General features: G+C 50.1%; 1 protein-coding gene across 4 annotated transcripts in view; it reads right to left on the bottom strand.

The window, feature by feature from the left end:
- Positions 1 to 6,698: 6,698 nt before the first annotated feature.
- FBXO21 (F-box protein 21) overlaps positions 6,699 to 15,984 on the bottom strand; it is a 39,094-nt gene continuing 29,808 nt past the window's right edge. For all 4 annotated transcript variants that reach the window (XM_024977469.2, XM_005217931.5, XM_024977470.2 and 1 more), the window contains one exon: positions 6,699 to 10,900. In XM_024977469.2, coding sequence (XP_024833237.1) covers positions 10,713 to 10,900 — 188 coding nt within the window. In that variant the 3' untranslated portion in view covers positions 6,699 to 10,712. The remainder of the gene's footprint in view (positions 10,901 to 15,984) is intronic.

Genomic DNA, 15,984 nt, shown 5'->3' with positions numbered 1-15,984 from the left:
TCCACCCAGCTTGGTGAGGCTCCATCTGGGGACTTATCCAGGTGTTTCCCACATTTTTTCACATCTACGAGGGACACCAGCCTTGGCTGAACTCACTGCACGGCCAGCGCCTCCTGCCAGCTCCAGGAGGGAGTGCGGAGCAAAGAATGCACAGAGACACGAGCCCCAGGGTCTCTTCCAGGCCCCTCCAGCCTGGCAGGTTCCATTTATCAAGGGGGCTCCTCACTCCATTTCTGACCTGATGAAAGTGAGTGAAAGAAGGGGTGAGCCCTTCATCCAACAATCAGGACTCAGCAGACCCCTCCCGAGACGGGAGGCAGTCCTCATTTCCTTGCCTGCACTTCCCTGACACAGGGTGGGAGACCACACAGCCGGTTTCCTTCCTAAGCGCCCCCTGATTCATCCCATGAGACCACTGTCTCCTCCTCGTGCCTCCCATAGCCACCGATGGGGAGATGGCAGGGCACTCCCAAAGCCCAGGGAGACACAGCCGGCCCTGGTCCTCGGGGCTGTGGGGACAAGGTACTGAGTGTCAGTTCCCTGAGTCACTTACTGGAGCCAAGAAAGGGCAGGTTTGCTCAGCAAACATGACCCCAAAGAGAGCGTTTTGGAAGCTACCGCCCCTCTCCTGTGACTTTTCCCAGCCCGTTGTGTTCTCGTGGAATTGTGGCAGGTCCCACAAGGCAGCGATGTGTGGCTCAAACCTCACCCCCAAGACCTGCCCATCCCTAGACTAAGGGAGGGGCACTTCCATTTAAAATGAAAGGACCACAGAGACACAGCGTCTCCAGGCGAACAAGCAGGGCCCCCAGCAGATGCGAGGTGGAGAGGAGGGCAGATCGCAGAAAGAACGGATCAGGAGGTGGAGTGGGTGTGGAGAAGTCTCCCTCAGCCTTCAGTCTGCGCTGCTCAGCAAGAGAAATGACAGAAGTAGTAAAACAAGCTGGGAACAGATTTTGCTTTCTTCTGAGTCACCCAGGGAAGGAAAATGGAAAATTACCACTCTCTCTCTCTGTGGGAACATGAGTTACTCGGAGAGGACAGCGGGGCCTGGGGTGTGTGAGCAGCTGGCAGGATCCCTGGGCCATCCTGCGTGGTGGCCGCTCCATCCTGGTTGTCTCTGTGCGCCTGTTCTGTGTCTTCTCCTGGCGGGTCACACAGTGCTGGAGCTTAATGTGCTTTTAACCCTAGGGGTACAGTTGCCTTGGGGAGCTGTGCCTCCTGATTGGGGGTGACATGCTGGATGCACCTCGCCCAGACAGTGACACTTAGCAGAATCTGTCACTCTCAGAGCAAACTACAAAACATATGCCCCAGCCCCCCTCACCCCAGAACCATCTGTTTGTCTCTATTACCGCAGGACGATGCTGCTGGGAGGGAGACTTCCGCCTCCCCTCCCTCCAGCGGGGCTCACTGTGGGGAACCGCAGCTTCAGACATCAGACGTGTGCACCTCAGCCCCAAGAAGCAGCCCTCTGTCCCCCCCTCACCCCGACCCTCAAGCTCCAAGCAGAAGGCAAAGCAAACCGGAATCAGCACCCATGATAAATGGTGCTTGGATGATTTCTAATTGCGAGAAAAGTTACACGGAAGACTTAATACGCAAGGAGGAAATTTAGCTGTTGATACCTAACACACCCATATAAACGTGTGACCGAGTCACCATCTTGAGAAACCAAGGACTCAACAGGCAGTCCTCCGAACATCTTTGGCTGGCAGCTCTAGTCCCTCAAAAGACAAAGGATGTTGAATGCACAAGGAAATCACACTTTGCCAGGAGGTCACACAGTGAGTGCCCTGAGACCACCCTTCTGACCTTCACCAACTCCCCCGCCTGTTCTCGCTGAAGCTTTCTCACAGTGAGCGTCACCAAAAGCCATCGACATCTTTAATGGGAGGGCTGCCTTTTTTCTGTTTCCGGGAGAGCTGTTATTCTAGTTTGGGCTGCTTTAGCAAAAACACCAACAGACTGGGTGGCTTCAACAACAAACACTTACTGTTCTGGAGACGAGGAAGGCCAAGGTGCTGGCAGATTTGGTGTCTGGTGAAGAGCACGTGTCCTGGTTTGGAGGTGGCCAGCTTCTTGCTGTGTCCTCATATGATGGCGGGGGTGAGGGAACAGCCTGAGGCCCCTTTTTATAAGGGCACTAATTCTACCACGAGGGCTCCACCCTCGTGACCTAATCACCTCCCAGAGGCCCCACCTCCTAAAATTCCCACCAAATGGAAGATGTTAACTACATCATGACCACAAACAAGGAGTCCCCCAGACCTACAGGTGTCTAGGAATGGACAGTTAACACCTGTGACATCACCTCATTACCTCACCGTCACCCAGAGAACTGTGCACTAGCTGATCACAGACCCTGGGATGCCCCTGTGTCACCTGGCCTTCAAAAATGCTGTCTTGAACCCTATCAGAGAGTTTGGGGTTTGGGGGCAGCAGCTGTCCTGGAAGTCCTTGCTGGGCGCCTACAATAAACGCTGCACTTCCCTTCACCACCACCTGGTGGCAGTAGATGGGCTTTACTGCGCATGAGCGAGCAGACGATTTGGTTCGGCAACATGCACGTGGGCAAAGCTGAAGTTTTGGGGAACGAAAAACCCCAAAGCCCAAAGGGATACAGGGAAACTTTTGGAAATGATGGATCTGTTTATCACGGGGATTGTGGTGATGGGAACACAAGTGGATGCATATATCCAAACTCAGCAAACTGTGTACGTGATTATGTGCAGTTTTCAGCATACCTGTTATATACTTCGAAAAGGCTGGAGCAGTGAAAAGCAGCTTCCTCGCAAAAGTCTCTACCGCCTTGTAATAGGGTATCCCCAACTGCAAGAGCACACATTGCTGGGATGGGGAGGGAGAATAACATGTCCTCATTTTCCCTCAACAGAGTCAATGCGAGTGAAACAGAGTAGCTGAAGGTGGCCAGGTGGTTGTCACAGCACAGTCGGCGAAGAAATAACAAGGTTCTGAATCCCAAATAATGAGAGATGGTATTACTAGTAAGGTGTTTTCTGAGGTCAAGTCTGAAGGCCCAAGCTCTAGTCCCTGCTTCGAGACCCACACCAGATCAAGTCACTTGAACCTCGGTGGGCCTCATTACTTCTCTCTGTAAAATACCAGGAACCAGGGTTCTAGCAGCTGATTCTTCAGGGGTCCTTTAGCTTTCAAATTCTCAGAGGAGGCAATTTAGGACATAGTCTCAAACAAAGGTGGCCATTACTCAGAAAACTTTACAAGTACACTTTTAAAAAATCCTACTTTTATAAGAGGCAAATAAATCTCTAATCGTTTGGTTTTTTTTTTTTAAGGAACACGTTCTAAGAGATTCTGGTTAAAGTGTTAGTTGCTCAGTCATGTCTGACTCTTTGTGACCCCAAGGACTGTCGTCTGCTAGGTTCCTCTGATCCACTGGGATTATCCAGGCAAGCATGCTGGAGTGGGTTGCCATTCCCTTCTCTAGGGGATCTTCCTGGCCTGGGGATTGAACCCCCATTTCCTGTACTGCAGGCAGATTCTTCACTGTCTGAGCCACCAGGAGATTCTGGGGTCAAGTCAATATACTAAGCAAAGACTATTATGCAATACATATCAAGCAAGCTCTCTGGAATATACCTTTTGGCTTGCAGGTGACATAAATGTACTTCTGTATTCACTACAGCTCCTGGCGCAAAGGTGGGCACACTAAAAGACACTCCAAGACAAGACAGCGGTGGTCAAGCAGGAAGGGGCAGACGGGCTTTTCCCAGTGCTGCCTCCCAGTGGGAGTGAAAAACAGTTACTCTTGATGTGTAAGGGCAGATACACATATGGCACCTCAGTGGATATACAGTCTGGTATTAAAATTTCATAGCAGTTTGCAGTGGCTCTATTCACAGGGGTTAAAAGGTGAAAACAACGCAAGTGTCCAGCGTCAGCTGAATGCATGAACAGAGTGTGGTCCATGCGTAAATATTACTTGGCCATAGAAAGGAATACTGCTTCATGCTACAGAGTGTGGACTTTGAAAACCTGATGCTACGTGAAATAAACCAGTCCCCAAAGGTCTATTATTATGATTCTTTTTATATGAAATGTCTAGAATAGACAAGCCCATAGAAAGAGAAAGCAGACTGGGGTGGTGGGGGACAGGGCGGAGAAACAGGGAGTGGTGGTTTCACGGGGTCAAGGTTTTGTTTGGAGGCAGTCAAATGTTTACATCTAGATAAAGGTGGTGGCTGCCCAATATTGTGATTGTGCTAAATGCCACTGACTTCAAAATGGTGAGAGACTGACCTGGCGGTCTAGTGGTTGAGACTTTATGCTTCCAATGCAGGATGCGTGGGTTTGATCCCAGGTTGGGGAATTAAGATCCCACGTGCTGTGTGGCATGGCCACAAGATAAAAAAATAAATTAAAAAAAAATGAAATAAAGTGCTGAATTTTATGTTCTATGAATTTCACCTCAATTTTTCAAAAAGAGGTCAAAACTCTTTCATGGGGTGAGGGCCCCCTTAATTTCCTTAATTTTAGGAAAAAATTTAGTAAAAAGGGTCCTGGAGTGGGGCAGGGAGGAATTACTGGGAAAACAAGGCTGAGAAGCACTGGGGGTAGAGACAGGCAAGAGACACTGAGGGGAAAGCCATCTGTGCAGGAACAGCCAGGAACGACCGTCGTGATGGCAGATTATGAAAGACCCTCACCACCTTGAGAAGACAGTGGTGATCTGCAAACAGGGAAAACTCAGAACTCTCCAAGTGCTCTCAAATTGCTCCCAGATTCAACAACTTAAATACCAACATTTCCATTAAGAATTCTGTCATGTTTAGAAGTAGGTGGAAATTTGATCTAACCACACAAGGAGTCTAGAATGAACTGGCTCTTCCCCTCTACATTTTTCTTTATTCTGTACAACTTCTTTTCCTAAGTTTCCAAAACAATGTGCTTTATAGATAGCTCTTTCTACTTCCCAGAAGACACTGACATCACTGTCTTTAGTTTGTCTTTTTTTTTTTTCCCATAGCCAAACAGGAAATAGAGCTTCCTCTGGAAAAATTAGCCCACTTTGAACTTAAAACCAAAACAAAGAAACATCCCCCCCTCCAGAAACCAACACTTGAAAGAAATGCTGTGCCAAACCCCACACTAACGGTGTCAGCAGTTGGGTGCCCGGGAGGCTGGAGCGCTGTGCTGGGGGTTATATTTGGTTAAATTGCTGCTTACAACTTGCAAGGTGGAGCCGCAGGCACTGCAGCAGGTCTAGGGGAAGTTGTCAAAGACACTTGAATACAGGGTGCTGGCTGCTTTTCGCAGCTGATAGCAAGGTACCAGAGGGATGCTCGGGCCAAAACATGCTGGTTTAGACCCAAGACAGAAGAGTCAGAACTCGCAGGCTCCCTTTGTTGGGAATGGCACTGTTTCAGGACACCGCGGCAAGAGAGGAGGATGGAAATCAGTTTGAGCCACGAAGGCCCCTTAGACACTTGCCTGTTACAGTGAGACTCTGCTCCGGCCAGTAGCAGAGTCAGGCAGCTGCCATCTAGGTCAGGAAGAAGGGACAGGCACCAGGCAGAGGAGCGAGGTAAGAAAGCGGATTTCTGGAAAAGAACCTGACCGGCACAGGTAGCCTGCTAAGTTTTTGAGGGAATTGTTGCTGGAGGTATCAAAAGCTTGTAGAAACAAATGGACGTCTTGGACTGGAGCTGTGAAGACTAGACGGCTTGCAGGCAGGGGGCGCCCCCAGCACCCACTAGTGAAGTGACCAGAGAGGATGGGCCCCAGAAGGCAGGATGGGGCGCGGGGAGCAGTGGACGAGGGAGTCCCTCCCAGAGGGCGCCATCACCCTCCCCCACATACCCTGCAGGGACGGGGCCTCACCCCCCTGCCCCCCAGTATTTCATCATCCAGGGCCCAGGGCCTGCTGTCTCATTCCTTCTTCCACTGCTGTTGTCCTGTCCCTGCTTCACCAGTGAATGGGCACTGGGAGTGGGGCGTGGACCGGTGGGGACAGCTGAGCTCCGAGAGAACTGAGAGCTGGGCAGGAAGTGGGTGAGAGGCACAGATATGGCGGGGACCCCACACACCTTTCACTGTCCCCACCCCCGACATGGGTGGCCACTGCCCACCTCCTCTGGAATTGGGCTGAGTGTCGGTGACCTGAGTTCTGGCTATGAAGGCAGTTCTGGGCGTGACTCACCTCGTGAGGTCTGTGCTCCTCCCCCCGAGGCCATCTGTTGCGGGGACGACGGGTCTGAGGTGGCAGAATGGCCAGCAGGAACACCCGCTGCTGGTGGTCGTGCTGGGCCCGGGGCCAGCAAGGCGATTCTGGACTGGGCCGCCTGACTGCAGTGGCCAGCTCCCTGGGCAGCAGCGGGTCCTACAGGGGATGGGCACACCCAGAGCGACAACCAGCAGGCCACCTCTGTCCCCTCACCTCCGTCCTGGCCTCCCTGCAGGAAGGAGGGGAAGCAGTGAACGCCACTGCCCGCCTCGGCGCAAGGGCTCTGCGTCCAGGGCCTGTGTTCTAGGGCCCTTCCAGACAAGTCCCTCCACACTCCCTACTCCCACTGGATGGCAGGGGGCCTGGGGGCTTCGGGAAGCCACGCATGGTGGTCCTGGGTCCTTAGGTGATGGCGTGTAGGGCCGCCCGCCAACCCACTCCCCCTGCCCCGTGTTATGTCAGCCAAGAAAGTTCTTCTGTGTTCAAGCCATCGTACATTTCTGGGTCTATTTATTACAGAACTAGTGTGACCCTAATACAATCATTGCTAAATGGCCATAATACATCTCTTCTGTATTTGCACATAAATTTTATTCACCGAAGGAATGTTCTTTTCTCTCAGGACTCTAAACTTTCAGAACTGAAACATGGGAAGTTAAGGATGCGGCAAGGCAGAGGACCAAGACGTTTGTGAGGTAGCTGCTGAGGTTGCAGGCAGCATGGCTGCGGGGAGCTGGAGTTTGGAGGCCAGGCTCTCCACCTGGGAGCGGTCCACTCGGGGAACTCGGCCGGCCTAGGCCTCAGCGGGGGTCAGCCAACTATAGCCCACGGCCATCTGGCCCCATCCAGCCTGCAGCCTCACAGCCCTCAAGCTAAGAATGCTTTTTTTCCCCTTACATTTTTCCAACCAAGAAGAACATGTGACAGAGACTTTATGCAGCCTGCGAAAGTATTCACCGCCCGGCCCGCGTCCTAAAGGGTTGCTGTGGGGGTTATAAACAGTTGTGCCTAGAGCCTAGCCTGACGTAATACAAGGTAATACATGCAATACAGCTGTTTTCTCCAAAACCAAACCGTCACGGAGCCAAATTCTGCATTTCCTCTAGGTGAACAGTCTCTCCTTCCCTTCAAAAAAAAGAAAAAAACCACCAAACAAAAACCACAAAGAGCAACAACAGCTTGATTATTATGACCACGAGACACTTCCCAAAGGAAAGACTTCTGGCAGTCTGCTTCAGAGGAAGGAAAGACGCATCCCCCACTTCCCCTTTTACAGCAAACGGGCCTGGCGGTAGCAGACCAGAGCTCAGGACACTAAAGCGCGACTCCGTTTAATACGTTAAGAAAGACTTGGACATTTTAAAAGTAGAAACGAGCCTTTAAGCGGATATTCGAAAACATAAAGCTGATTGAGGGAGAGTATTAACACAGGTTTTTGAAGTAACACGACTTTGCGGTGTGAAATGTCACTTCCAATGGAGATCTGTGAGGCTCTGGCAGACAGGCCACAAAGCCAGCCTCTCAAACTGCGAATAGATGGATCATACGTTCCAATGAGACGCTTGGCCAGACTGGTCTGCTGGTGACATGGACTAGATTGGGTGTGACTGACACCTCGCTGCAAGTGTTTCCCAAAGCACGGCTGCAAACCTTGGGCCTCGGGGTGGGCGGGGAGGGTTGCTGTGACTATGCAGGTGTGTCACGGCAGGAAAGCTCCAGGGCCTGAGCAGTTGGGAAGACACCACCACACTCCCCTCCTGGGAAGTCACAATCACAACAGCGCGTGAAAGGTTCCGAGTGTGCGGAACTGGGGAGTGCTCAGCCGCGACGAGCGTGACAGCATGCATGTGACCACAGGCAAGACACAGTGCTCGGTGCGACGCTGTGGACATGCTGTGGGCGTGCAGCTGTGGGGTCAGCATCGACACCCCGAGAACCTGGGTTTCCCTCACAAGGCGTCCACAGCTCTTGCTTCAAGACATGACTCAATGTCATTAAAAAGCTGCCATCTTTGTGTTACAACCACTCTCAAGGTGAGCAGCCAGCTCAGAAGGTTAACGTTTGGCAGGGAAATCACAGTATAAAGGTACTCTGTTTGCTCACAGATGTTAGAAAAAGGCAGGAGTCAATTCTCGCCCGTTTCAATCAATGAGAACCAAGCAAGACTCTGCTGTTGTCATGGCTGGGCTGTCTACCTGGAACGAAACCCGGCAGGCCATTTGTGTGGTTTCTCTGGATAAGTTCCATTTATTAATTATTGTACAAAAAAATCTTGGCATTCATTGGAGGAGAAAAGAAGTTACTATATCCAAAGAGAGTATTTCAACATTGTGAAAGTTCTACTTTTATAACAGGGCTTTTTTTTTTTTTAAGTGGAGAAAACATTTGGAAAAATTTTAAAAAGAAACTTATGATTTATTAGAGTACAGGATCCAAAACACGTTTTTAGAAAAATATAAAGTGCCCAAAGACCAACTTACACAGGTGACACAGGCTTCCTGGAGCCAAATGAAGCATTCATGAAGAAACACACTTAGAAACAGTCTAGATACATATTTACATCGGGTCAGCAAAGGTAAAACCATCTTTCTTGGCTTCAATGTCACTCTAAGAAAAAAGGAAATCAAACCAGAAAACCAACAATTTTAACTCTCAGCATGCGCCACAGATTCTTAGTAATGCATCTCATTAATATTAATGCCATAGTATCTAATTTTCACCTTTAAATGAGAGTAGTGTAAAACGGCCCCAACCTTGGGCAGGCCGGGTGTTGTGAGTGGTCACAATTTCCAATGCGCGTCCAGACCATCTGACTTTGGATTGGACCAATGAGGAACATGGGCCCTGGACCAGAGCTAATTGGGGCGGGAAGGAGCTGGCTAGCCAAATCCCCATCTCTTTCTAGTAACTGCTCAGGAACTGTCACTAGCTGGGAAGTGGTCTCAGGTGGCTTCTCCAAACCTCAGTCATCCCAGGGTTTCCGAAGGGTAAACGAGAGGCGGTCACCAAATGTAGTATGGGAATACTGCATGCAAAGGGACAGACGGGCGGCGAGGCGTGGCTGGATCACGGCCCCCAGAGCTTCATTCACTATAGCAACTGGAAATCTTTTCAGCTTAAGAGAGTAGAGTAACTAGGTTCTAACTTCAGAAGTTAGCTACTACAGGTTAACTGCAAGGCTGGCCCACTGGAGAAGGGGCAGGTGGAGAACGGTGGGAGTCCAGAGCTGTGTTAGGACAAGGTACCTTCCTGCTTGGGTACCACAAACGTGGAAAAGATGGATATCCAGCAGCAACTGGATATGAAGGTGGACTCCCGGGCGCTTGAGCACAGGCTTCCTCCTGCTGCTGTCATGGCAACGGTGACTCTGCCGGCCACACTGTCTCCTTTCCCACTGAGCTCATGCTCTTACACCGGAGGTATTTCGCTTACTTCTACTCTGCCACATTAAAAAAAAAGGTCTTGAAATGATTCTAAGGGAGAACAGGGAGCATGAGGCCTCCCCTTCCCTTTTTAGTTTCTAAGCTTCATTATTTCTTCTCGTTTCTGGTTATCAAAGTAAAACCTCATTTTCAGGTTTTTGGAGACCATGGAGCACGGTTTCCAAAAAGCAGACATTTTAACAGCAGACTGTACTTTCCTACTACAAAGAGAACTCATTGCTGATTTAAGATCTACTTATGATACTGGAGTAGATTAAAAAAAAAAACACTTATTTTTAAGGGAGGAATAGTAAATGAAAGTGGGAAAACCCATTCACAAAGACTATTATTATGCATTTTTTCAAAGAATTTTATGTAATAAAATTAAAAAACCTAATGATTCTTAAGAGATATGAGCATAAATCCGAGAGATGAATCTGGGAAAGCAAAACTGTGTCATGTGCTCGATTCATATAAAGAAAAAATAAAATGCCGGAAATCTGTTTCAAAGATTAGGAAAAAAAAAATCGAATGATTCTGATTACTGTTAGTTTGTTAATGACTCCAGATCCACTATGTGGCCAAGATCACTTAGAGCTTCAGCCCTGGGTAAAAAGACAGACCATCCTGACCAAGGAGCGCACACGGTTCACAAAGAGATCAGAGAGAAACGATTGCAAACGGACAACCCCACCTATCCAGCAAGCGAAACGCTCTGAGACAACGTAGACAGACGCGATGCGGGGTGGGGAAGAGGTGTGAGGAAAAGAACGGTTGTAAGTGTCAACAGTGAGACGTCCTGAAGACAGCATGTCATAAACGGTCACCACAGGACAAGCATACAAGCCATGCCACTGAGACAGTGCCTGTCAAATGAATCACTAGTGTAGGCGGAGAGCAACATTGTCTTTGCAGCTGGCGGAGAGAGCACACGTGATTTCCACTTGGTAGGAGGCAACCAGCACGACGGCTGAGTGGCCTGCCCGGTGGTGTGAGTCCAGAGGGATCCAAGGGGACGTCTGCACCCCAAACCCCGTCGTCTTGGAAGAGAGCAGCAGCAGCAAAGGTCCGATGTCCCCGAGACTTTACTCCACATTCTCTTTCTTTGCGCTGTAAATGTTCTGCACCGTCTCATACACAGACTCCAGGTCCTCTGGGTACCGGATCTCTAGCTCTGCGTTCGGGATGTAGTGAGTGCCTGTGAACTCCGAGAAGTAGCGTCCAACATCAGGATGGGAGATCTCCTGAGGCTCCACGTTATACTCCAAGTTCTCTGTTGGCAGAGAGGCACACGGACATTCTCATTAAAACTGGTTTTTCTGCAGCATCTTTTATTCAGAGAACCTCTGGAGAAATCTCTGAGTGCATTTTTGAGGTTGGGGGCAGGGAAAGAAACAGATGTTTTTGGAAGTCGGGAGGGAAAAGGTAGAAGGTGGGGGGTGCCCTGGAGGATGGAGGGAGGGGCCAGCTCCGCACAGAACACCAATGTTTTCCTTCTCTCTGAGCGGAGCTCCAGCAGCCCCTTGGGGTCTGCAGGCTGAAGGTGCAGAGGCTTGTCTCACCTGATCCAACACACACACAGCTGCACACGCGCGCGCACACACACACACACACACACACACACACACACACACACACAGCGGGCCGAGGGTATCCTGGCCTGTTCTGTTCTCACCACACACACACACACACACACACACACACACACACACACACACACACACACACACAGCGGGCCGAGGGTATCCTGGCCTGTTCTGTTCTCACCAGTGAAGTTTCTGAAGCCTTCACAGCACCGGGCCACAGGTCTCTCCCTGCGTCCTCTGTTGCACACTCCCCCTGCCCCCACCACCCCTGAGCACCGTGCAGTGCTGGCTCCTGCTTCCGAGGGTGAGGGCCCAGCTCCCAGGGCTGATGTGGCGTCCAGGGAGGAGTGGAAAAGTGGCTCGTGCCCCTAGACCCTAGAGGGTAGGGGTCATGCCATCTGTATCAGCTCTTAGGAAAACCATGCCCCGTCCCTTCTCTGCTCCATGTTTTGCCACTAGAGACAGAAACAGAAAATGACTCCTTTAAAATGGAAATAATAAAAAAAACAGAGGTGACAGCACGTGTGAGGTATTTTAAAGACCGACATCCTTTCAGATGGCTTCTCCCTCCCAAAGCTATCTGAGAAACGGCTCCTCCGTGGACCCAAAGAGAGGACGGTGGGTTGTGGGCCCTTCCCCGCTGGCCGTGGAGGCCTGGCCTAGACTGGTTGTGGGCCAGCCAGGAGGGCCCAGCCCAGTCCTCCATGACCTGGACCAGAAAGCAGCTGGCCAGGAAGGCCTGCCTGCTCTGACTGCGTCCCAGGGTGCTCTTGGTTCTGATCAACATGAGCCACAATCAATTCAGGGAGTCCCCGCACACGCCAGTCGACCGGCTAACTAACACCAATGGTGCAGGAGGTTATCTCTTACACCGCTCGCGCCCTCCACCCCGAGAACAGAGGATAAACACCACGGGATAAACACAAGCGCCTCCCAGAAGCACTGCCTGTAACTTGTAACTGATGCTTGTCTTTCAGGAGAGGGGGAAAGAGTTTGTAATTCAATCTGTAACATATTGCTTTAACCCAAGAAGGAACATTTAGAGAACTTCTGTGCTTATAGCTGTTTAAGGCTGATCCTTCAGATTACGTGGGACATACCAGTTTGAGAAATCACATACCAATTAAAGACGGATATCCACAGACTACCTCAGCATTGCTCAGGAGAGCAAAAGAAAAGAAAAAAAAAAGGCAGCAACAGTCTACATGTCCACCTGCAGGTCACTGTAAATAAACAACGGCATGTTAACTCAGTACATCCCAGGCAGCCAGGAAAACGAGCAACCTGTTTTCCAGACGAGACGGGGGAAGCGGGAGTAAAAACACGTCTTATGAAAGGATAGGAAGGCCAAACACCTGTGCTGCTACGTGACACGTGCATACAGATACATATTTTAAGTGACCTCTTTTAAACTGGGCATGTACGGTACGCCAGGCACCGCGAGACCTGCCCGGGCTCCAGCTCCTGTGACCCTCACAGGGCTCCACGAGAGGCTCCACTCACGACGCCCTCTAGCAGCTGGGCTGACAGCAGCAAGGGTGAGGACTCCGCCGGGGCTGGGGAAGCAGACCAAGAACGGCATCCCTGTGCACTGTCCTGCCAGCAGCGGTTAGGGAGAACGGGCTGGGACAGACCCCAGGGCCCAGACAGGCCTGCCTCAGAAGGCAGGCTGCGGGACGGTGCTCCGCAAACAGGCGCCTGGGGAGTCCAAGAGGTAACTGGGGGCTATGCTAACTGGTTTCTCCCTGCTATGACCACCAAAGTGTGGAGATGACTTCACTTCCTTCTTTACACTTATTTTCGACATTAAAACAAACTTGGACTTTCTAAAATGCTGCTGACTGAAAAAATCTGCTGTCCTGCCCACATGGCCCTCCTGCAGCGAGTGAGGGGTCACAGGCGTACCTGCCTTGGGGAGGCCTATGGGGATGCGAACACGGCCACGGGCCCTAACCTGGCCAGCTGCCTCCCTGTTGGCTTTTCTTGCCCCAGAGATGTTCAAGAGATGATGGCAGGGAATCTGGGATCACCAACAAGAGATCCAAGTCCCTTTTGTTTTCATCTGGGGGCCATTCTGCCTCAGACAGGATGCTCAGCAATGGCTGAAGACATTTCTGGCTGTTGCGATCGGGGCCTGTCATGATCTCGTGGGCAGGGGCCAGGGTGACAGAACATCCCCCAACACAGAGCTGTCTGGACCACAACACGTACAGCACCTGCTCTGAAGACAGTCAGACACACGCTTCAGCATCGCTTCTTCCCCCTCTTTTTCTAAGTATCACTAAGCAGCAGCCTGGTGTTGGCTGCCACTTGGCGTCTGAGTGTTGGCAGGAGGGCAGGAAGGCTGCTGTCAGGTCAGGACCACCCATCTGTTTAAGGACAGCACGACTGGGCAGCTGCACGGAGTTCTGAGCATGGGTCCAAAACAAGAGGCAGGGGCAGTGACGGCCCCGGGGGCTCCCAGCCCCGCTCCAAGCTGCCCACCAGCAGCACAGACTGAACGTGCTGTGTTTGCCTGCCTCGGCTCCCAGCAAAACAGGAAAGCTGTACTAACAAAAGACACTTTTTTAGGAGAAAACCAGACACTGAAGTTGGCAGCGAAGAGTTATCAGGGGACGATAATTCCCAATCCACTATATGAGTTTAAAAAATTTTTTTGAAGTTTTAAAAAAATTTGAAGGAAGAAATCTAAGTGAAATGAAACTTAAGAAAGAGCAAAATATTAAACAGGGAATACTTAAAATGCCTGTAAAAATCGTGGGAAGAACTTCATTCCCCCAATATTTTCTGAGAAATGTTTCTGATTTTATTTAAAATTTTCAGCTACCTACATCAAAATATATGCATACCTCCCTGTAAAAGCCTAGAAATGGTACCCATGAGTCCTCTGGGGGCACCTGTCAGGCCCTCCCAAGAGGAAACCCCTAGGACTGTGGGTCTAGCTTCCCAATCCTTGTATAAACACATATACATGCAGTTAAACATACTTACATGCACTCAGGAGGTAACTCCATGTTGTCTTACGTGTGTTTATTCATACAAAGCATACAGTAAGCACTGACCTGCATGTGGTTTATTTGGCTGCAGCTTAGCATCCCCAAGCTTGGATATACCTCCACTGACCAGGCGAGTCCCATGCATGACTGTTTCTGTCATAACAAGGGGACCGCAGGCCCCCTGTGTGAGGGTATCTCTAGTGGAGGGACTGACTGGGGGAGCTGCCAGGTCAGAGGAAAACAGGCACTTGAGATTTTGACAACTTAAAAGACAGCACCAAACTGCCCTCTGAAGTGGCTGCAAGTTTACACTCCAGCCCTGACACAGGGAATCACCACAGTTAACAGCGTGTGCAGACTGCCACTGGCTGTGTCCGTGTGGGGGTGGGGTGGAGGGCTATAGAGCAAACTAGTTTGGAAGTGGAGGACAAATCATGGAAAACGAAACTGGCGCTGGGGAGGGCACACTTGGACCCAAGCACTCAACCAGGTGCTTGGCCATCACACCCAAAGCGTGCAAGAACCAGGTTTTCACAGCACAGCCCAATTCCTGACTTTGCAATGTGGCAGCTGGCTTAAATTCAGAGCATCTGTGATAGTCACCTTCTCCAGGATCTAAGAAGTACGCAGGGAAGCTGAGACAGTTCCTGCTATCAGAAAAATACTAAAGCACGCCCCCTAGTGGTAGGAAAATCACAAACACGCAAAATGCTGCAGAGCCTGCTAAAATACTGATGGAAAACATATCTTAATGCTGCTGGCTAAACTATTTGAGGATGGCACACACATACTTGGCTCATAACTCACTCTTCTGTGGAGAGTGAAGAGAAGGGCATTCATTAATGGGCTCTTCCCAGATTACTAGGATCAATGCAGCCAAAGGCTGAAAATTTAGAAGATGAAAGTTTAAAAATAATTTAATGCAAACGTATTAGCCCATAAATGTTCAAAAATATATTTAAATAAGTCCTTTTAAAACGTTGTTTCTCAAGATCACTCCCTGGCTAAATGTGGGCTAACCTGAGCATAAAATTGTTCCAAATCATTATAACACATTGACTAAACAAAAAATCCAGCAATCCTTGGGAGGAGGCGGGAAGGAGAGAGAGACAGCCAGCAAGGGAAAGGAGAGGAGAGAGAGGTGGTGGTGGAGAGGAAAGTGAGAGGGGGCAAAGCTCTGCTTCACGGAACTAGAGGGTACACTCGCAGCAGAAAATCACCATTTTGCAACTTTCATATCATGATTTAGGCAGGAAGAGCCAACAGGAGCTAAAACAAACGTAAGGACAAAGGTCATCACTGGGGAACAGGTTATACCCAGGATTGGGTCACAGTTTGACCTCATGGATTTCTTGTTAACTGCAGATGGAACACTATCCCTTACAGGGTGTTGCTGTCTTGGCCAAGTGACCAAACCCCGCCTCCCTGATAGTGGACATGGAACCCCACGGCCTCTGGACGAGACGCAACGTGAACCACACAGCACCCGAGAGCAAGCTTGCCAGCCAAAAACCCTGACTCCATCTAATACAACCTGAGACTAACTTCTGGTTTACAGATGATAATACAAAGAAACAGTGAGACAAATCCAGACTGTTAAGACAATTCATAAGCCAACTGGTCCAGACTTTTCAAAAAAGTCAAAGTCTTGTGAAAAGCGGGGAAAAGATGAGGATTGAAGAACTGTTCTTTACCAAGAGAGAATAGAGACATAAAAACCAAACACAACCATTAAGGAGGCCATAGGAGTGAAGGCCAGGCCTGGGAAGAACCCT

Source organism: Bos taurus, chromosome 17 (assembly GCF_002263795.3).
Source record: "Bos taurus isolate L1 Dominette 01449 registration number 42190680 breed Hereford chromosome 17, ARS-UCD2.0, whole genome shotgun sequence".
NCBI classification, from domain to species: domain Eukaryota; kingdom Metazoa; phylum Chordata; class Mammalia; order Artiodactyla; family Bovidae; genus Bos; species Bos taurus.
Note: the sequence above shows the minus strand (reverse complement) of the source record. Positions and strands in the feature narration are given on the sequence as shown.